Raw genomic sequence first — 22,490 nt, 5'->3', positions numbered from 1 at the left:
ATGGCCTCTCGTCAGAACTTCAAAGTTCCTTGCTACGGGTCCAGATCCAGGGATCCCAAGGCGGCTCTAGTGGATGCACTAGTAGTACCTTGGACCTTCAAACTAGCTTATGTGTTCCCGCCGTTTCCTCTCATCCCCAGGCTGGTAGCCAGGATCAATCAGGAGAGGGCGTCGGTGATCTTGATAGCTCCTGCGTGGCCACGCAGGACTTGGTACGCAGATCTGGTGAATATGTCATCGGCTCCTCCTTGGAAGCTACCTTTGAGACGAGACCTTCTTGTTCAGGGTCCGTTCGAACATCCGAATCTGGTTTCACTCCAGCTGACTGCTTGGAGATTGAACGCTTGATCTTATCGAAGCGAGGATTCTCAGATTCTGTTATCGATACTCTTGTTCAGGCCAGAAAGCCTGTAACTAGAAAGATTTACCACAAAATTTGGAAAAAATATATCTGTTGGTGTGAATCTAAAGGATTCCCTTGGGACAAGGTTAAGATTCCTAGGATTCTATCCTTCCTTCAAGAAGGATTGGAAAAAGGATTATCTGCAAGTTCCCTGAAGGGACAGATTTCTGCCTTGTCTGTGTTACTTCACAAAAAGCTGGCCGCTGTGCCAGATGTTCAAGCCTTTGTTCAGGCTCTGGTTAGAATTAAGCCTGTTTACAAACCTTTGACTCCTCCTTGGAGTCTCAATTTAGTTCTTTCAGTTCTTCAGGGGGTTCCGTTTGAACCCTTGCATTCCGTTGATATTAAGTTATTATCTTGGAAAGTTTTGTTTTTAGTTGCAATTTCTTCTGCTAGAAGAGTTTCAGAATTATCTGCTCTGCAGTGTTCTCCTCCTTATCTGGTGTTCCATGCAGATAAGGTGGTTTTACGTACTAAACCTGGTTTTCTTCCAAAAGTTGTTTCTAACAAAAACATTAACCAGGAGATTATCGTACCTTCTCTGTGTCCGAAACCAGTTTCAAAGAAGGAACGTTTGTTGCACAATTTGGATGTTGTTCGCGCTCTAAAATTCTATTTAGATGCTACAAAGGATTTTAGACAAACATCTTCCTTGTTTGTTGTTTATTCCGGTAAAAGGAGAGGTCAAAAAGCAACTTCTACCTCTCTCTCTTTTTGGATTAAAAGCATCATCAGATTGGCTTACGAGACTGCCGGACGGCAGCCTCCCGAAAGAATCACAGCTCATTCCACTAGGGCTGTGGCTTCCACATGGGCCTTCAAGAACGAGGCTTCTGTTGATCAGATATGTAGGGCAGCGACTTGGTCTTCACTGCACACTTTTACCAAATTTTACAAGTTTGATACTTTTGCTTCTTCTGAGGCTATTTTTGGGAGAAAGGTTTTGCAAGCCGTGGTGCCTTCCATTTAGGTGACCTGATTTGCTCCCTCCCTTCATCCGTGTCCTAAAGCTTTGGTATTGGTTCCCACAAGTAAGGATGACGCCGTGGACCGGACACACCAATGTTGGAGAAAACAGAATTTATGTTTACCTGATAAATTACTTTCTCCAACGGTGTGTCCGGTCCACGGCCCGCCCTGGTTTTTTTAATCAGGTCTGATAATTTATTTTCTTTAACTACAGTCACCACGGTACCATATGGTTTCTCCTATGCAAATATTCCTCCTTAACGTCGGTCGAATGACTGGGGTAGGCGGAGCCTAGGAGGGATCATGTGACCAGCTTTGCTGGGCTCTTTGCCATTTCCTGTTGGGGAAGAGAATATCCCACAAGTAAGGATGACGCCGTGGACCGGACACACCGTTGGAGAAAGTAATTTATCAGGTAAACATAAATTCTGTTTTAAACAATCAAACTATGTCTGTGAAGAAAACAATAGAATGTTTGTATGAAATATAGCTGAAGGAAAAAATAGAGCCTGAGCAAATGTTTTCCAGGTATAGAGCCTCTGAACTACATTTATTACAGACAAGAGAGTTCCTAGAACCTTTGTAAAAATTGTGGGGGCTGTAGATAGACAGGCAAATCTTAGAAGCTGAAGATGTTCTGGGAATAGGAAGGAAGGCATCTTTCAAATTAAACGTTGACATAAATTGACCTTGTTGAATAAATGGCAGAATTGTCTAGATTGTTCTAAAAATAGGAACTCTGAGAATTTTGATTAAAGCCATAAGTCCAGCATTTGTCCAAAAATGCCCTCTTTCTTGGGAATAATGGAAAAGGATGGAATAAAATCATTTGCCTTGTTCTGAAAATTAAACTATAGCTATAAAATTCATTAAAGGGACAGTAAACCTTAAAAATGTTATATAATTCTGCACATAGTGCAGAATTATATAACATTATTTAAGTGCTATAGTTCTACAGGGAGTGCAGAATTATTAGGCAAGTTGTATTTTTGAGGATTAATTTTATTATTGAACAACCATGTTCTCAATGAACCCAAAAAACTCATTAATATCAAAGCTGAATATTTTTCGAAGTAGTTTTTAGTTTGTTTTTAGTTATAGCTATTTTAGGGGGATATCTGTGTGTGCAGGTGACTATTACTGTGCATAATTATTAGGCAACTTAACAAAAAACAAATATATACCCATTTCAATTATTTATTTTTACCAGTGAAGCCAATATAACATCTCAACATTCACAAATATACATTTCTGACATTCAAAAACAAAAACAAATCAGTGACCAATATAGCCACCTTTCTTTGCAAGGACACTCAAAAGCCTGCCATCCATGGATGCTGTCAGTGTTTTGATCTGTTCACCATCAACATTGTGTGCAGCAGCAACCACAGCCTCCCAGACACTGTTCAGAGAGGTGTACCATTTTCCCTCCTTGTAAATCTCACATTTGATGATGGACCACAGGTTCTCAATGGGGTTCAGATCAGGTGAACAAGGAGGCCATGTCATTAGATTTTCTTCTTTTATACCCTTTCTTGCCAGCCACGCTGTGGAGTACTTGGACGCGTGTGATGGAGCATTGTCCTGCATGAAAATCATGTTTTTCTTGAAGGATGCAGACTTCTTCCTGTACCACTGCTTGAAGAAGGTGTCTTCCAGAAACTGGCAGTAGGACTGGGAGTTGAGCTTGACTCCATCCTCAACCCGAAAAGGCCCCACAAGCTCATCTTTGATGATACCAGCCCAAACCAGTACTCCACCTCCAACTTGCTGGCATCTGAGTCGGACTGGAGCTCTCTGCCCTTTACCAATCCAGCCACGGGCCCATCCATCTGGCCCATCAAGACTCACTCTCATTTCATCAGTCCATAAAACCTTAGAAAAATCAGTCTTGAGATATTTCTTGGCCCAGTCTTGACGTTTCAGCTTGTGTGTCTTGTTCAGTGGTGGTCGTCTTTCAGCCTTTCTTACCTTGGCCATGTCTCTGAGAATTGCACACCTTGTGCTTTTGGGCACTCCAGTGATGTTGCAGCTCTGAAATATGGCCAAACTGGTGGCAAGTGGCATCTTGGCAGCTGCACGCTTGACTTTTCTCAGTTCATGGGCAGTTATTTTGCGCCTTGGTTTTTCCACACGCTTCTTGCGACCCTGTTGACTTTTTTGAATGAAACGCTTGATTGTTCGATGATCACGCTTCAGAAGCTTTGTAATTTTAAGAGTGCTGCATCCCTCTGCAAGATATCTCACTATTTTTTACTTTTCTGAGCCTGTCAAGTCCTTCTTTTGACCCATTTTGCCAAAGGAAAGGAAGTTGCCTAATAATTATGCACACCTGATATAGGGTGTTGATGTCATTAGACCACACCCCTTCTCATTACAGAGATGCACATCACCTAATATGCTTAATTGGTAGTAGGCTTTCGAGCCTATACAGCTTGGAGTAAGACAACATGCATAAAGAGGATGATGTGGTCAAAATACTCATTTGCCTAATAATTCTGCACTCCCTGTAATAGCCTTTTTTACCTTTAAATATGTAAAAATTATGGCGCTTTTACAGACCCGCTCTCTGCTGAGCGGGTCTGTAATATTTAGTCAGCGCATCGGGCCAGCTGTATAGTCACAGCCCGGCCCGACCGCGCCATAGCACTAAGTGCAGCTGGCCCGATGCGCTGACTAAATATTACAGACCCGCTCAGCAGAGAGCACAGAGCGGGTCTGTAAAAGCGCCATCATTTTTACATATTTAAAGGTAAAAAAGGCTATTAGAACTATAGCACTTAAATAATGTTATATAATTCTGCACTATGTGCAGAATTATATAACATTATTTTTAAGGTTTACTGTCCCTTTAAGTCTTTTGGAATGTGAAATAGAAGATACCTTCCTAGAAAATGATTTGATCTGAAACCTTTTCAGTAATCCTGGGAAACCATGTTTAGAACACAGGGGTCTTAGACTGTGAAAGGCCTTCTAAAAGGTGTATAATGCCCCCTACCAGAAAATCCGGTTTGGGGCAAAACTTTCATGATGTTTTGTAATAGGAAGAATGCTCATAGAATGCTTAAAGGGACACTGAACCCAAAAATGTTCTTTCGTGATTGATGGAGCATGCAATTTTAAGCAACTTTCTAATTTACTCCTATTATCAATGTTTCTTCGTTCTCTTGCTATCTTTATATAAAAAAGAAGGCATCTAAGCTTTTTTCTTGGTTCACTACTCTGGACAGCAGTTTTTGATTGGTGGATGAATTTATCCACCAATCAGCAAGGACAATCTAGGTTGTTCATCAAAAATGGGCCGACATCTAAACTTACATTCTTGCATTTCAAATAAAGATTCCATGAGAATGAACAAAAATTAATAGGAGTAAATTAGAAAGTTGCTTAAAATGTCATACTCTATCTGAATCACAAAAGAAAAAATTTGGGTTCAGTGTCCCTTTAAACTTGTTCCCCGGAAGATCTGGGAGATTCAGGTCATTTGTAATGAGGATGACAATTTATGGTTCCTTAATTGACAAAGAACGAAAAATTACTATTTGTTCTGTTTTTCCCTTAGACTTCTTGTCCTGAGGGAGAAAAGTTTGTTTTCCTCCAGACACACTGGAAATGATGACGTTAGGATGAGGTCCAAATAAATTCTTCCTTGAAAAGGAGAGATAAGTCTATCTTTGGAGACCCTGTTTGCTGACAATGACTTAAATCATAAAGCCCTTTCTTGGTCAGCACTGCTAAAGTCATATATAAAATTGAAACATAGCATTATAAACATGAATAAATAATGTGCCTGTTAACAGTGTTTTAGCAAAAGGTTTACAAATCCAGTTGTTTAGAAGGCTTTTCCTCCGGTGATTTAGGGTCTTGGATGCCTAAAGCAGGGCTCGACAAACCCAGGAGCCTGGGAGCCACTGGCTCCTAGAATTTTACCCCTGGCTCCTAACTTTTTGGGTTATTCTCCATATATCTATATACATATCCAACTGTCTGGCTCCTAAAAATATGCCTGGCTCCTAAATATTCTTACTGGCTCCTAATTTTTGAACATATTCGTCAAGCACTGGCCTAAAGTACATAAAATCTCTTTAAACACAGAACTTAGGGCTAGATTTATCATAGCTGAGGCGTACAGGGGCACGTATACGTGCCCCTGTACGCCTCAGCTCGCCTGTGGCGGGGCGAAATTACCCGTAGGTAATCAACATTGCACACAAGCGCAATTTTGCGCTCGCATGCAATCCCGCCCCCTGCCTGCGCACAGCCAATCATGCGCGGGCAGGAGCTGTCAATCTCCTTGGTCGGACTCGACCGAGGAGATTGAATTTCACCACCTTAGAGGTGGCGAAGAGCGTAGGGAAGCAGTGGTCTGGTGACCGCTGCTTGATAAATCACGGCGAGCAAGTTCTTGTGAGAACTTGCTGCCGTAGGGGCTTGATAAATCTAGCCCTAAGATGTTCAAGCTCAAACATGAAAGAGGTAGACTCTGTGTCCTGATCAGAAAAAAAAAAAAAGTCTTGATCATTACCAAAACACTTAAAGTGAAGGTAAAGTTTGACTTTATTCAACACAACCTAGAATTTATCCATATGTCCCTAATCTAGTCGCTAAGTTTTCTTTTCGATTACTTCAACATTTTGCCTTGAAAATTATATTTAAAAGTCCCTACCGCTTAGCACACGACTCCTCCCAAGCCCTACTTCCTTCTTCTTTTGGTTGTGACGTCTTGAGCGCTCCGACACGCTCTGTGTTACTCAAATGCGCATTCACGCTGCAGTCACACTTGCGCATGCGCAAAACGGCAATGTTAAAATATAATTTCAAGAATTATATTATCGAACGAATGCAGCACTTTGTTCTGATGAACACTGTGGGAAATCAAGTGATGATCTTCTCTGTATCGAAGACATCCATAACGAGCAGATGACGTAGGAAAGGATTCCTTACTTGGAAGTAAGACGCATGCGCGAAACGGGAGCGCGAATAATAATAAATCTTTAATGCTATTTAACAGAGCATGCGTAGAGGAGTAAAGGGGCGGGTGACGTGGTGGGACGGCCGCCTAACGGCCGAATTTTCAATTGGTGCCAAAAAAAAGTGACAAAGAGCGAAAAAAAATACATATACGGGGTTGAATTAGAGAACGTTCAGGTAATCCATTCTAAAGGTGATAACTTAATATATACGCAAACTTATTAAAAATGATGAATTAACCTTATACTTATTTTGCACCCATAATGGTATGCTTGATAGAACTAGAGGTAAGTTTACCATCACTTTAAAGGGACACTGTACCCAAATTTTTTCTTTCGTGATTCAGATTGAGCATGAAATTTTAAGCAACTTTCTAATTAACTCCTATTATCAAATTTTCTTTATTCACTTGGTATGTTTATTTAAAAAGCAAGAATGTAAGTTTAGATGCCGGCCCATTTTGGTAAACAACCTGGGTTGTCTTTGCTGATTGGACAGCACCAATAAAAAAGTGCTGTCCATGGTTCTGAATCAAAAATGTGCTGACTCCTTAGCTAAGATGCCTTCTTTTTAAAATAAAGATAGCAAGAGAACGAAGAAAAATTGATAATAGAAGTAAATTAGAAAGTTGCTTATAATTACATGCTCTATCTGAATCATGCAAGAAAAATTTTGGGTTCAGTGTCCCTTTAACCTTTAGAACCAACCTGAAGTTTCTGAGTTTCAAAACTATAAAAGCATCCCAAGGTGTTCTGATCTCTGCTTGTGCAGAATAAGGTAACTTTAGGATGACTTTCAGGCAACAAACCTTGCGCATAATTGGAGGAGGCATATCCCCCACGACTGCAGAGATCACAAACCTTTAAATCCTGGAGCAAAATCTGAAGCACTTCCCTGTATTGAGAAAAAAATATTTATTTATATATACATACAATAATGGTAGTGTTTGAAGAAAAAAAAAATATATACATGCATACAGAAAGAAAAGTGCATTTTAAAAAAACAAACACCACCACCACCTGAGATTTTCACAGAGAAGAACTTTTCTAAAGTATATCAGTCTGATTCTGCATAACAAGGTCAGTCCAGCCCCAAAATACTGTGACGTCCCTCTCTGAACAAAGAACATTGGCCACCCCAACGATAATTTCAATGTGTTGGGCTACCTGCTACAAATGTTATCGAAAGGGATATTATTTATCCATTAAAGGTCAAGGATATGATATTCCTCTAGAGCTAGTTGCTTAGGGCTTGAAAATTTAAGCTACGTGTTTATGTGTATGTATTCGTATAGTAGGGGTGTGCATCTTCACTGGTCTCACGATTCGATTACGATTATCCTGTCAACGTTTCGATTCCACGATGCATCACGATTACTGCCCATGAATTTCATGAACTTGTTCTATTCCATATTTTATATATACACATACAAAAAATATATATATATATATATATATATATATATATATATATATATATATATATTACATAAATATATACACACACTCTATATATATATATATATATATATATATATATATATATATATATATATATATATACATATACACACACATTACATAAATATATACACACACTCTATATATACATATATATTATAAAGATCCTTATGTCAGTATTTTTTTAATGTAATACTATATTCACAGTGAAATTACAAATAGTACATGATTTGCCGTTAATATAATTTCAAACTTAATAAACTTAGTGATATTTTATTTGCATGTCATTGTCTAATGTTGTGTATAGGAGAATAAAAAAAATAACAGAACTACACTTCAAACTAAGATGATTATACCAATATTTTGTCAATACTAAAACACTGACAAAGTAATAAAGTTGTCTACTAACTAATTCTACAGTTAGTGCTTCCAGCAGTTTGCAAGGCTGGTGGTAGTGATATAAGGGATTCTCTTAGTGGGGGCTGGTAAAGTTAGTGTTGTGAGAGAGGTTTAATATGAACTGTGGTAACTGGTAAATGATGGTGTATTATATAGTGATGCTTGGTGCATGTATACAAGTTTTTATCTTTGGCTCAGAGTAATGTATTGCAGCTGGAAAGTGAGGGGTTAATATATTAATAGTTAAGGATAGACGTATACATATGGGTGAGAGAGCACTCACACAACTTTGCCATATACATATGGGTGAGAGAGCACTCACACAACTGCACGATACACAATGAGTGAAAGGACATTCACACAACTACTAGATACATGTATGAGAGCGCACTCACACAAGTTCACTATCTCCCTCATTGTGTATTATACAACTTACCCCTCCTCCCCTTACCTGCCACAAAACTTACTCCAGCCCCTTGTACAGAACACAGTTTACTTTCAGCACTTACCATACTGAGTAGATAGTTACTACGCAAAACAAAGCCACAAGGGCCAGGATCCCAACACACTTCATGCTGCTCCTTCTTGTTGCGTCTTTGTGTTTTGTTTTACTTCGCTTCCGGGTATAGTCAATTACACGCTCCTATCACTGACAGCGCACTGTCCGCAAATCAACAGGTTTATTCCTGCACTGGACGCCGTGTAAAATTGAAAACTATCATCCAATCAAATAGCTATGTGATTTTTACGCTAGCTGTTTCTAGGCAGAGAACAGTGCCTCAGGTACTTTACAGTTCATGACTGTAATATTTTATAGGGCAGCATGTGCGCTTAGCACTGCGTCCAGGTTTATGCACAGAGCCAGTACAGGTCCAATATAGAATGGGAAGGAAGATGTGTGCCGGTGGGGACACGTGATGGCGCGTGAATTGATTCAGAATCTTTATTGCATCGATGCAGCATCGTTGAGGGTTGCATCGTGGTAGAGATTATTTTCAACACCCCTATCTTATAGGCCGCACTTTTCCCCCCCTAATTTAAATTCGGGGTGCGGCCTATAATCGGTATGTTCACTTTATGGAGCGAAGATGAGCTCCATAAATACGGTGCCAGTACTATACGCTGCACCTATTTAAACAGCTTAACCAAAGAGAGCTCAGTGCCCATTAACCGAGAGCAAGAATGTACCTATGGCTCAGGAATGACATCACTGGGAATGAGCACATTTACTACTAGGCATACAGTTACAGCCGCTAGCAGAGTTAGCCACATGGTGGGCAGCAGTTATTCAGCAGACAAAGGTGCCAATGTAAAGGAATCCAGGACACACAGAGGTAATTTAGGCGCCTGGCCCAAATTTTAGAGCACCAATGGCACCCAGGTGCTTGGGAAAGGCGTACAGTAATACATATTTACTATTGCAATTTGGAAAACCGGGGATGTCCTGTTTAGTAATGCTGCTATACTGACAGGTGGTATCAGTTATAGACTGGCAAAGCCCATATTTACCGAGTATGTAAAATCCTAGTTAACTGCCATCTGAGGTGGGGCGGTTTACTATATTCAAAATTCATTTTCTTTAAAATGGCTCCAAACTTTTACGGTCCAGCTTATAATCAGGTGCGGCCTATACTCGGAACAATAAGGGTATTTATATACACACCTACATTAGGGCTGAAAAGGATATGGAGCCCAACATTTTTTCCTTCATGATTCTCATAATGCATGGAATTTTATACACTTTTCTAATTTACTTCTATTATCAATTTTTCTTAGTTCTTTTGGTATCTTTTGTTGAAAAGCAGGTATGTAAGTTAAAGGGACATTGTACACTAGATTTTTTTCTTCAAAAATGTTTTGTAGGTGATCCATTTATAAAGCCCATCTGGTTGTGTTTTTGTAACAATGTATAGTTTTGCTTATTTTTTAAAAACTTTGTGCTTATTTTCAGACTTCTATCTAAGGCCAAAAGTATCAGATGTTGACTGAAGCCTATTGATTCCTTCTTTCTCTTCTTTTTGTGATGGGTCTTTTCATATGCAGGGGAGGGAGGGGAGTGTTTGCTCTTCCTGCTTTCCCAGCCCATTTCACTGGGTCTCCCAGGCTAATCGCATCAACAGTGCTAAACTGGGAGCTTCTAAGTACATTTTTAAAAGGTTTGTCACTGGATTTTTAGATCATTATCTGTGCATAGTCGTCTTTATAGTAGTGTCTGTTACATCATTATCTGTGCATAGTCTTCTTTATAGTAGTGTCTGTTACATCATTATCTGTCCATAGTCTTCTTTATAGTAGTGTCTGTTACATCATTATCTGTCCATAGTCGTCTTTATAGTAGTGTCTGTTACATCATTATCTGTGCATAGTCTTCTTTATAGTAGTGTCTGTTACATCATTATCTGTGCATAGTCTTCTTTATAGTAGTGTCTGTTACAGCATTATCTGTGCATAGTCTTCTTTATAGTAGTGTCTGTTACATCATTATCTGTGCATAGTCTTCTTTATAGTAGTGTCTGTTACATCATTATCTGTCCATAGTCTTCTTTATAGTAGTGTCTGTTACAGCATTATCTGTGCATAGTCTTCTTTATAGTAGTGTCTGTTACAGCATTATCTGTGCATAGTCTTCTTTATAGTAGTGTCTGTTACAGCATTATCTGTGCATAGTCTTCTTTATAGTAGTGTCTGTTACAGCATTATCTGTGCATAGTCTTCTTTATAGTAGTGTCTGTTACAGCATTATCTGTGCATAGTCTTCTTTATAGTAGTGTCTGTTACAGCATTATCTGTGCATAGTCTTCTTTATAGTAGTGTCTGTTACATCATTATCTGTGCATAGTCTTCTTTATAGTAGTGTCTGTTACATCATTATCTGTGCATAGTCTTCTTTATAGTAGTGTCTGTTACATCATTATCTGTGCATAGTCTTCTTTATAGTAGTGTCTGTTACATCATTATCTGTGCATAGTCTTCTTTATAGTAGTGTCTGTTACAGCATTATCTGTGCATAGTCTTCTTTATAGTAGTGTCTGTTACATCATTATCTGTGCATAGTCTTCTTTATAGTAGTGTCTGTTACATCATTATCTGTGCATAGTCTTCTTTATAGTAGTGTCTGTTACAGCATTATCTGTGCATTGTCTTCTTTATAGTAGTGTCTGTTACATCATTATCTGTCCATAGTCTTCTTTATAGTAGTGTCTGTTACATCATTATCTGTCCATAGTCTTCTTTATAGTAGTGTCTGTTACAGCATTATCTGTGCATAGTCTTCTTTATAGTAGTGTCTGTTACAGCATTATCTGTGCATAGTCTTCTTTATAGTAGTGTCTGTTACAGCATTATCTGTGCATAGTCTTCTTTATAGTAGTGTCTGTTACATGCAGTTAGATGAAAATTGATGCATACTGTCCCTTTAAGGAGCCTACCGATGTCTAGAGCACTAGATGGCAGCAGTTGTGCAAGAATGTTAACCATTTGCAAGAGCACTAGATGGCAGCACTATATCCTGTTATGTAGTTATCCAGACACCTACATAGGTATCTCTTCAACAAAGAATACCATAGGAACAAAGTAGATTTGGTAATATAAGTAAACTTTTTTTTTTTTTAAATTGTATGCGGAATCTGAATCACAAAAGAGAATTTTTGGGTTTCATGTCCTTTTTTTAAAATGTGAGGAACATCTAAAAGCTCAAATAGCACATGGTTGAAAGGCTGAGCAGTTAAATGACTGATCTAACATCATATACAGATTACTGCAAATGAGTAATAATGTAGCGCTGTCGTTGCAGGGAATTACACACTCTACAGAATAGATTCTAAACAACGTTATATGATTACAAGAATTGTTTCTTTTAAATAAAACACACTGCTATGTGCATGTGGTAGTCATCTGCCTCCCAAGTTAGATCACAAGGTACATTCATGTTAGTTTTTTATTTTTAATTAAATATACCCGTCAATCATTTTTACACTGCTAAATTGTTTTTGCTATTTAGAGTAATTATTAGTAAATGCAGTTGCGTGTAAATGAATTAGGCGCACTGTGGTAACATATGGAAGTCTGTGCATTGTACAGATGGAATATAACCCTATAGCAAGGGTTGACAAATTTATGAGCCAGAAATACAGTTCTAGAAGTGTTTTGTTTAGCACCTTCTATACTAATTCTAGAGAGGCAAGTCCATACACACCTTGTTTACTCGCACCAATCAGGTGAGGGCATGCAGCTGGCACTAATTTTTGTATAGCCATACAATTTAAAACAACTTAATTTAGATTAGTCGGTTAATTAGAATTGTGCTACTTTTAAGGGTTCTCTAAAAGGGGCAGTAAAGATCTTAAGGCTTTTATTAGACACGTGCATTCTGAGGTTTCGGGTGCCTTCGAATGCAGAAGAAGGCAGCCGCTCGTGGGATTCGGCTCTTTTCTGAGCCATATTTATTCTTGTGAAAGTGCAACACACTAAGATATGAATTTGGACTTTGGAATTTCTTTTTGACAAGAATAAATCAGGCACCGAAAAAAATCTAATGCGATTAGCGGCCACCTTCTTCCACATTCATAGACAACAGAAACCTCAGATTGCACATATCTAGTTTTTATATAAAATATTTAGTTATGCATAGTAAATGAACTTTGCAGTATACTTATTTTGCCCCATTTTCATGTAATTTAGCTCTGAAAATTTGAGGATTCTCAGAGCTGGAAATGCACCAGACCTGCTGTCTTGTTGAGACTATTCCTGCTACGTATGGCTTTAGCAGATAACTTTTTCTGCTGTTTCCTGACCACAATTTTTTTCAAGGCACCTTTTTTTAATTTCAATTGCAGAATCATTAAAATGTGTGAAAGCTACATAGGTCTGTGATGGCAAAAACAAAACTATTGAGCAATTTCCACAATAGATATGACTTAAAACAACTCAATAGTCTACAAAAAATAAAATGTATGGCCTTATCATGCCTTTAGTATACTGATAGTCTCCTGGTCTGTCACCAAGTGTAACAGGTTCAATAAACCAAAGGCTTGTCAGTATTGCTACCATACATCTAGGTAAGGACTGTGATTTTTATTCTCTCTCTAACTGAAATGTCATATGTATCTCATAAGTACTTACACACCAGTCAGGGCTGACTTTATCACAAGAATATAAGAGAAACAAATATCACTTTAGTAAATAAGATCAGGGCCTTGGTAGCTTCTGTATTGGTTTGTGTTGCAGAATATGGTGGTGCTTTATTTGTAAATGACAATACCAATGATCTGACCATTCGTCCTGAGTTTCCTGTTTGTGTGTCTAAAGCCTCATTATTCTCCTCTATCTGGTCCTAGATTGTCTTTGTATAAACTATAGCTGCCAGAAAGAGGAAAGTGAGGAGTCCAGGCAGTTTCTACCTACTCCAAGTGAAATGAAACGTTACAGCTAGTTCAGACACCTTGTTATCACTTGAACAAGAAGAAAATTATTGTAAGTATATGTTACTGCTATTCAGCAGATGGTAGATCTAACGAATAGTTTCATAGATATTTGTAGTGTGGTTGATAATGGAATTGCAATTGTTTTTTCCTTTGGTAGAAGTGCTAATTAAGGTTTTACAATTGAATATTAAGGCTGCAACTAACGATTATTTTTATAATCGATTAATAAACTTAAATACAGGTTACAAAATGTTTGTTTTATAAAAAAATGTTTATAAAATGTATTCTGCTGCTTAAAATTGGACAATTATGCAAAACAAAACCACAAACTGTTTGAAAAGAGTAGAAATAGAAAAGGTATCACTGTTTGTTACATTCTGGTTTTCAGTCTTTTTTTTTTTTTTTTAAGGTCCATAGCGCTGAGGACTATATATCCCAATAACAAGCCTTACACGTTATCTATACAGTACATATAATCAGCAATAGTAAGCAATCGGCTAATTATTGTACAAAGCAATAATATCCGTTCACTTAACAAATCCCATAAATCTAGGGCTAAGTGTATACAATAAGCTCGGCACTATATCATGCATAACCTGATTTAATATAAATAATCCAAATGACGACTTCTGGGTTGCACAGGTGATCTAATCCATATAAGCCAAGAGTAGTTGTAAGCTTAAAGGGACATGAAACCCAGCATTTTTCTTTCATTATTTAGATGGAGAATGTGCTTTAAAACAACTTTCCAATTTAATTCTATTATCAAATGTGCTTCATTCTCTTGGTATCCTTTGTTGAAGGAGCAGCAATGCACTACAGGGAGATAACTGAACACATCTGGTCAACCAATAACAAGAGGCAGTTATGTGCAGCCATCAATCAGCAGCTAGCTCCCAGTAATGCATTGCTGCTCCTAAGCCTTTTTATGTATCCTTTATAACTAAGGAGCCAAGAGAACTAAGCAAATGTATTTAATAGAAGTAAATTGGAAAGTTGCTTAAAATCACTTGCTCAGTCTGAATCACACACTAAATATTTGGGTTTCATGTCCCTTTAAAAATACATTTTTATACTGTCCTGAAAAAATGAATAGTAGACCTCCTCCTTCAGGCTAAGGACATAACCAAAAAACACAATACTATGTGCAGGAGTTCATCGGAGTGAAGCAGCTGGTGCTGTAAGCAGACTAAACTAATCAATAATATTAGTTGATAACTATTTTTTCATTATCAATTTAGTTGCTGCAGATCTAATATATATATATATATATATATATATATATATATATATATATATATATATATATATATATATATATATATATATATATTTTTTATTTTTTTTTTTAAATTAATTTTATTTGCGTTTAGACTAACTTTTGCTTTTTTCTCTACTTCTTTAACAGTAAACAAGAATATGTAGGGCATAAACCGGGGGGCAAGATGGACTGCTTGTGACAAAACACTTTGTGTGCAGGAAGTTATGATGAGTTCCTGCAGAGCCAGCCTTCACAGGGAACCGCTGAAATCTACTTCATTTGCTTACCAACATGTTAAACGGTAAATAGAGCTAGGAAAACATACTTGTGTAATATATATACCTTGTAGAACAAAAATGGTCTATCCAAATCCCTTAGGACTTATCACCAAGAATGAGTACTAATCCTTTTTGATAAAGCTTAAAAATATGTGGTCCATGCGTGACACTGTTATTTGTAGTTCTGTATTCGATACACAGTGACATAATTAGATACCAGATAAGCACTTAATTGTATGGAATGTCAGATGGTGTTTACATGTCTTTAAACTGTGCACATTTAAAGCAAAGTTTGACAATCCTAGGAACCTGAGGGAACCATCTATTTATTTAATGTAATTGGCAAGAGTCCATGTGCTAGTGACGTATGGGGATATACAATCCTACCAGGAGGGGCAAAGTTTCCCAAACCTCAAAATGCCTATAAATGCACCTCCCACCACACCCACAACTCAGTTTTACAAACTTTGCCTCCTATGGAGGTGGTGAAGTAAGTTTGTGCTTGATTTTTATGATTTCTTCTATGATAAGCGCTTCTAAGCATTCCGAAGCCCAATTCCTCTTAGAGTATAGTGTTTGTCAGAGAGATTTGAAGAGTATCGCCTATTGATTTATTTTTTTATGGTTTTTCTCACGGAAAATCTTTTCAAGGGTACTCTGTTATCGGTCGTAGGGATCCATCTCCTACCTCCCTTTTCAGATCGACGATATAATCTTATACCATTACCTCTGCTGATAGTTTACAGTACTGGTTTGGCTATACGTCGATGGGTGTCTTTCTGTAAGTATGTATCATTATTTAAGACACTCTCAGCTATGGTTGGCGCTTTATGTATTTATATAAAGTTCTAAATTATATGTATTTACTTATATTTGCCATGAGTCAGGTCTATGTGTATTTCCCTTTGCAGTCTGGCAGTTTTAGTATAATCCATGTTTCTTCTGTTAAGTGTGATCAGTCCACGGGTCATCATTACTTCTGGGATATTACTCCTCCCCAACAGGAAGTGCAAGAGGATTCACCCAGCAGAGCTGCATATAGCTCCTCCCCTCTACGTCACTCCCAGTCATTCTCTTGCACCCAACGACTAGATAGGATGTGTGAGAGGACTATGGTGATTATACTTAGTTTTATATCTTCAATCAAAAGTTTGTTATTTTAAAATAGCACCGGAGTGTGTTATTATCTCTCTGGCAGAGTTTGAAGAAGAATCTACCAGAGTTTTTGTTATGATTTTAGCCGGAGTAGTTAAGATCATATTGCTGTTTCTCGGCCATCTGAGGAGAGGTAAACTTCAGATCAGGGGACAGCGGGCAGATGAATCTGCATAGAGGTATGTAGCAGTTTTTATTTTCTGACAATGGAATTGATGAGAAAATCCTGCCATACCGATATAATGTCGTGTATGTATACTTCACTAGAATTACACTGTAAGAAATACATAAAGCTGTTTAATAACTAGAGATTATGTTTAACGTTTTTGCTGGAATGTAAAATCGTTTTCATTTGCTGAGGTACTGAGTGAATAAATGTTTGGGCACTATTTTTCCACTTGGCAGTTGCTTAATCTGTTTTCTGACAGTTTCTGTTCTCCCTCACTGCTGTGTGTGAGGGGGAGGGGCCGTTTTTTGGCGCTTTTACTATGCATCAAATATTTCAGTCAGCAACTCATTGTATTCCCTGCATGATCCGGTTCATCTCTACAGAGCTCAGGGGTCTTCAAAACTTATTTTGAGGGAGGTAATTTCTCTCAGCAGAGCTGTGAGAATTATAGTTTGACTGAGATAAAAAACGTTTATTCTGTAATTTGTTTCCTGCTTTCAGAATTTGTTATCTTTGCTAATGGGATTAAACCTTTGCTAAAGTTGTGTTGTTTACAAGGATTGAGGCTATAACTGTTTCAATTTATTAATTTTCAACTGTCATAGATCTTCTGTGCTTCTTAAAGGCACAGTACGTTTTAATATTATTCTAATTGAATTGTATTTCCAAGTTGCAAGTTTATTTGCTAGTGTGTTAAACATGTCTGATTCAGAGGATGATACCTGTGTCATTTGTTGCAATGCCAAAGTGGAGCCCAATAGAAATTTATGTACTAACTGTATTGATGCTACTTTAAATAAAAGTCAATCTGTACAAATTGAACAAATTTCACCAAACAACGAGGGGAGAGTTATGCCGACTAACTCGCCTCACGTGTCAGTACCTGCATCTCCCGATCGGGAGGTGCGTGATATTGTAGCGCCGAGTACATCTGGGCGGCCATTACAAATCACATTACAGGATATGGCTACTGTTATGACTGAGGTTTTGGCTAAATTACCAGAACTAAGAGGTAAGCGTGATCACTCTGGGGTGAGAACAGAGTGCGCTGATAATATTAGGGCCATGTCAGACACTGCGTCACAGGTGGCAGAACATGAGGACGGAGAACTTCATTCTGTGGGTGACGGTTCTGATCCAAACAGACTGGATTCAGATATTTCAAATTTTAAATTTAAACTGGAAAACCTCCGTGTATTACTAGGGGAGGTGTTAGCGGCTCTGAATGATTGTAACACAGTTGCAATACCAGAGAAAATGTGTAGGTTGGATAAATATTTTGCGGTACCGACGAGTACTGAGGTTTTTCCTATACCTAAGAGACTTACTGAAATTGTTACTAAGGAGTGGGATAGACCCGGTGTGCCGTTCTCACCCCCTCCGATATTTAGAAAAATGTTTCCAATAGACGCCACCACAAGGGACTTATGGCAAATGGTCCCTAAGGTGGAGGGAGCAGTTTCTACCTTAGCTAAGCGTACCACTATCCCGGTGGAGGATAGCTGTGCTTTTTCAGATCCAATGGATAAAAAGTTAGAGGGTTACCTTAAGAAAATGTTTGTTCAACAAGGTTTTATATTGCAACCCCTTGCATGCATTGCGCCGATCACGGCTGCAGCGGCATTCTGGATTGAGTCTCTGGAAGAGAACATTGGTTCAGCTACTCTGGACGACATTACGGACAGGCTTAGAGTCCTTAAACTAGCTAATTCATTCATTTCGGAGGCCGTAGTACATCTTACTAAACTTACGGCGAAGAATTCAGGATTCGCCATTCAGGCACGCAGGGCGCTGTGGCTAAAATCCTGGTCAGCTGATGTTACTTCTAAGTCTAAATTGCTTAATATACCTTTCAAAGGGCAGACCTTATTCGGGCCCGGGTTGAAAGAGATTATCGCTGACATTACAGGAGGTAAAGGCCATGCCCTGCCTCAGGACAAAGCCAAAGCCAAGACTAGACAGTCTAATTTTCGTTCCTTTCGTAATTTCAAAGCAGGAGCAGCATCAACTTCCTCTGCACCAAAACAGGAAGGAGCTGTTGCTCGCTACAGACAAGGCTGGAAACCTAACCAGTCCTGGAACAAGGGCAAGCAGACTAGGAAACCTGCTGCTGCCCCTAAAACAGCATGAATTGAGGGCCCCCGATCCGGGATCGGATCTAGTGGGGGGCAGACTTTCTCTCTTCGCCCAGGCTTGGGCAAGAGATGTTCAGGATCCCTGGGCGCTAGAGATAATATCTCAGGGATACCTTCTGGACTTCAAATACTCTCCTCCAAGAGAGAGATTTCATCTGTCAAGATTGTCAACAATCCAGACAAAGAAAGAGGCGTTTCTACGCTGCGTACAAGAGCTCTTGTTAATGGGAGTAATCCATCCAGTTCCACGATCAGAACAGGGACAGGGGTTTTACTCAAATCTGTTTGTGGTTCCCAAAAAAGAGGGAACTTTCAGACCAATCCTGGACTTAAAGATCCTAAACAAATTCCTAAGAGTTCCATCGTTCAAGATGGAGACTATTCGGACAATTTTACCTATGATCCAAGAAGGTCAGTACATGACCACTGTAGATTTAAAAGATGCTTACCTTCACATACCGATTCACAAAGATCATTATCGGTACCTAAGGTTTGCCTTCCTAGACAGGCATTACCAGTTTGTGGCTCTTCCATTCGGATTGGCTACAGCTCCAAGAATCTTCACAAAGGTTCTGGGTGCTCTTCTGGCGGTACTAAGACCGCGGGGAATCTCGGTAGCTCCATACCTAGACGACATTCTGATACAAGCTTCAAGCTTTCAAACTGCCAAGTCTCATACAGAGTTAGTGCTGGCATTTCTACAGTCACATGGATGGAAAGTGAACGAAAAGAAAAGTTCACTCGTTCCACTCACAAGAGTTCCCTTCCTGGGGACTCTTATAGATTCTGTAGAAATGAAGATTTACCTGACAGAGGACAGGCTAACAAGACTTCAAAGTGCTTGCCGCACCCTTCATTCCATTCAACACCCGTCAGTGGCTCAATTCATGGAGGTAATCGGCTTAATGGTAGCGGCAATGGACATAGTACCCTTTGCACGCTTACACCTCAGACCACTGCAACTGTGCATGCTAAGTCAGTGGAATGGGGATTACTCAGACTTATCCCCTTCTCTGAATCTGGATCAAGAGACCAGAAATTCTCTTCTATGGTGGCTTTCTCGGCCACATCTGTCCAGGGGGATGCCATTCAGCAGACCAGACTGGACAATTGTAACAACAGACGCCAGCCTTCTAGGTTGGGGTGCCGCCTGGAATTCTCTGAAGGCTCAGGGACAATGGAGTCAGGAGGAGAGTCTCCTGCCAATAAACATTCTGGAATTGAGAGCAGTTCTCAATGCCCTCCTGGCTTGGCCCCAGTTGACAACTCGGGGGTTCATCAGGTTTCAGTCGGACAACATCACGACTGTAGCTTACATCAACCATCAGGGAGGGACAAGAAGCTCCCTAGCTATGATGGAAGTATCAAAGATAATTCGCTGGGCAGAGTCTCACTCTTGCCACCTGTCAGCAATCCACATCCCGGGAGTGGAGAACTGGGAGGCGGATTTCTTAAGTCGTCAGACTTTTCATCCGGGGGAGTGGGAACTTCATCCGGAGGTCTTTGCCCAAATACTTCGACGTTGGGGCAAACCAGAGATAGATCTCATGGCGTCTCGACAGAACGCCAAGCTTCCTCGTTACGGGTCCAGATCCAGGGATCCAGGAGCAGTCCTGATAGATGCTCTGACAGCACCTTGGGACTTCAGGATGGCTTACGTGTTTCCACCCTTCCCGTTGCTTCCTCGATTGATTGCCAGAATCAAACAAGAGAGAGCATCAGTGATTCTAATAGCACCTGCGTGGCCACGCAGGACTTGGTATGCAGACCTGGTGGACATGTCATCCTGTCCACCTTGGTCTCTACCTCTGAATCAGGACCTTCTGATACAGGGTCCCTTCAAACATCAAAATCTAACTTCTCTGAAGCTGACTGCTTGGAAATTGAACTCTTGATTTTATCAAGACGTGGGTTTTCTGAGTCAGTTATTGATACCTTAATACAGGCTAGGAAACCTGTTACCAGAAAGATTTACCATAAGATATGGCGTAAATACCTATATTGGTGCGAATCCAAAGGTTACTCTTGGAGTAAGGTTAGGATTCCTAGGATATTGTCTTTTCTACAAGAAGGTTTAGAAAAGGGTTTATCTGCTAGTTCTTTAAAGGGACAGATCTCAGCTCTGTCCATTCTGTTACACAAACGTCTGTCAGAAGTTCCTGACGTCCAGGCTTTTTGTCAGGCTTTGGCCAGGATTAAGCCTGTGTTTAAAACTGTTGCTCCACCATGGAGTTTAAACCTTGTTCTTAATGTTTTACAGGGCGTTCCGTTTGAACCCCTTCATTCCATTGATATAAAGTTGTTATCTTAGAAAGTTCTATTTTTAATGGCTATTTCCTCGGCTCGAAGAGTCTCTGAATTATCAGCCTTACATTGTGATTCTCCTTATTTGATTTTTCATTCGGATAAGGTAGTCCTGCGTACTAAACCTGGGTTCTTACCTAAGGTAGTTACTAACAGGAATATCAATCAAGAGATTGTTGTTCCTTCTTTATGCCCAAATCCTTCTTCAAAGAAGGAACGTCTACTGCACAACCTGGATGTAGTCCGTGCTCTAAAATTTTACTTACAGGCAACTAAGGAATTTCGACAAACGTCTTCTCTGTTTGTCATTTACTCTGGGCAGAGGAGAGGTCAAAAAGCTTCCGCTACCTCTCTTTTTTTTTGGCTTCGTAGCATAATTCGTTTAGCTTATGAGACTGCTGGACAGCAGCCTCCTGAAAGAATTACAGCTCATTCTACTAGAGCTGTGGCTTCCACTTGGGCCTTCAAGAATGAGGCCTCTGTTGAACAGATTTGCAAGGCTGCAACTTGGTCTTCGCTTCATACTTTTTCCAAATTTTACAAATTTGACACTTTTGCTTCATCGGAGGCTATTTTTGGGAGAAAGGTTCTTCAGGCAGTGGTTCCTTCTGTATAAAGAGCCTGCCTATCCCTCCCGTCATCCGTGTACTTTTGCTTTGGTATTGGTATCCCAGAAGTAATGATGACCCGTGGACTGATCACACTTAACAGAAGAAAACATAATTTATGCTTACCTGATAAATTCCTTTCTTCTGTAGTGTGATCAGTCCACGGCCCGCCCTGTTTTTAAGGCAGGTAAATATTTTTTAATTTATACTCCAGTCACCACTTCACCCTTGGCTTTTCCTTTCTCGTTGGTCCTTGGTCGAATGACTGGGAGTGACGTAGAGGGGAGGAGCTATATGCAGCTCTGCTGGGTGAATCCTCTTGCACTTCCTGTTGGGGAGGAGTAATATCCCAGAAGTAATGATGACCCGTGGACTGATCACACTTAACAGAAGAAAACATAATTTATGCTTACCTGATAAATTCCTTTCTTCTGTAGTGTGATCAGTCCACGGCCCGCCCTGTTTTTAAGGCAGGTAAATATTTTTTAATTTATACTCCAGTCACCACTTCACCCTTGGCTTTTCCTTTCTCGTTGGTCCTTGGTCGAATGACTGGGAGTGACGTAGAGGGGAGGAGCTATATGCAGCTCTGCTGGGTGAATCCTCTTGCACTTCCTGTTGGGGAGGAGTAATATCCCAGAAGTAATGATGACCCGTGGACTGATCACACTACAGAAGAAAGGAATTTATCAGGTAAGCATAAATTATGTTTTTAGGAAGTTTTTTTTCTTAACTGGGGTATAGTCTCTTTTCCAGTTTGACTTGTTTTTCTTTTAAAACTTGCGGGCAAATTAGGCTCGCGAGGGTGCAAAATGCTGTTATTTATTGCTTCATTATTGGCGCGAGAATTTTTTGGCACAAATGTGCGTCTATGATGACGCAAGTTCGTCATTTCCTGCGTCTTAGTTGACGCCAGGTTGTTTGGCGCAAAGTTTTGTGTTATGACGCGCGTTGC

General features: G+C 39.5%; 1 protein-coding gene across 5 annotated transcripts in view; it reads left to right on the top strand.

The window, feature by feature from the left end:
* The window catches only part of FBXO34 (F-box protein 34), a 107,685-nt gene that overhangs the window by 39,699 nt on the left and 45,496 nt on the right, over positions 1-22,490 (top strand). For 2 of the 5 annotated variants that reach the window (XM_053697339.1, XM_053697336.1), the window contains 2 exons: positions 13,539-13,674; positions 15,034-15,187. In XM_053697339.1, coding sequence (XP_053553314.1) covers positions 15,111-15,187 — 77 coding nt within the window. In that variant the 5' untranslated portion in view covers positions 13,539-13,674; positions 15,034-15,110. Of the gene's footprint in view, positions 1-10,249; positions 10,359-13,538; positions 13,675-15,033; positions 15,188-22,490 lie in introns of those variants that run through there. The other 3 variants (XM_053697337.1, XM_053697338.1, XM_053697340.1) reach the window with 2 other exon arrangements.

Source organism: Bombina bombina, chromosome 1, assembly GCF_027579735.1.
Source record: "Bombina bombina isolate aBomBom1 chromosome 1, aBomBom1.pri, whole genome shotgun sequence".
NCBI classification, from domain to species: Eukaryota; Metazoa; Chordata; class Amphibia; order Anura; family Bombinatoridae; genus Bombina; species Bombina bombina.
Note: the sequence above shows the minus strand (reverse complement) of the source record. Positions and strands in the feature narration are given on the sequence as shown.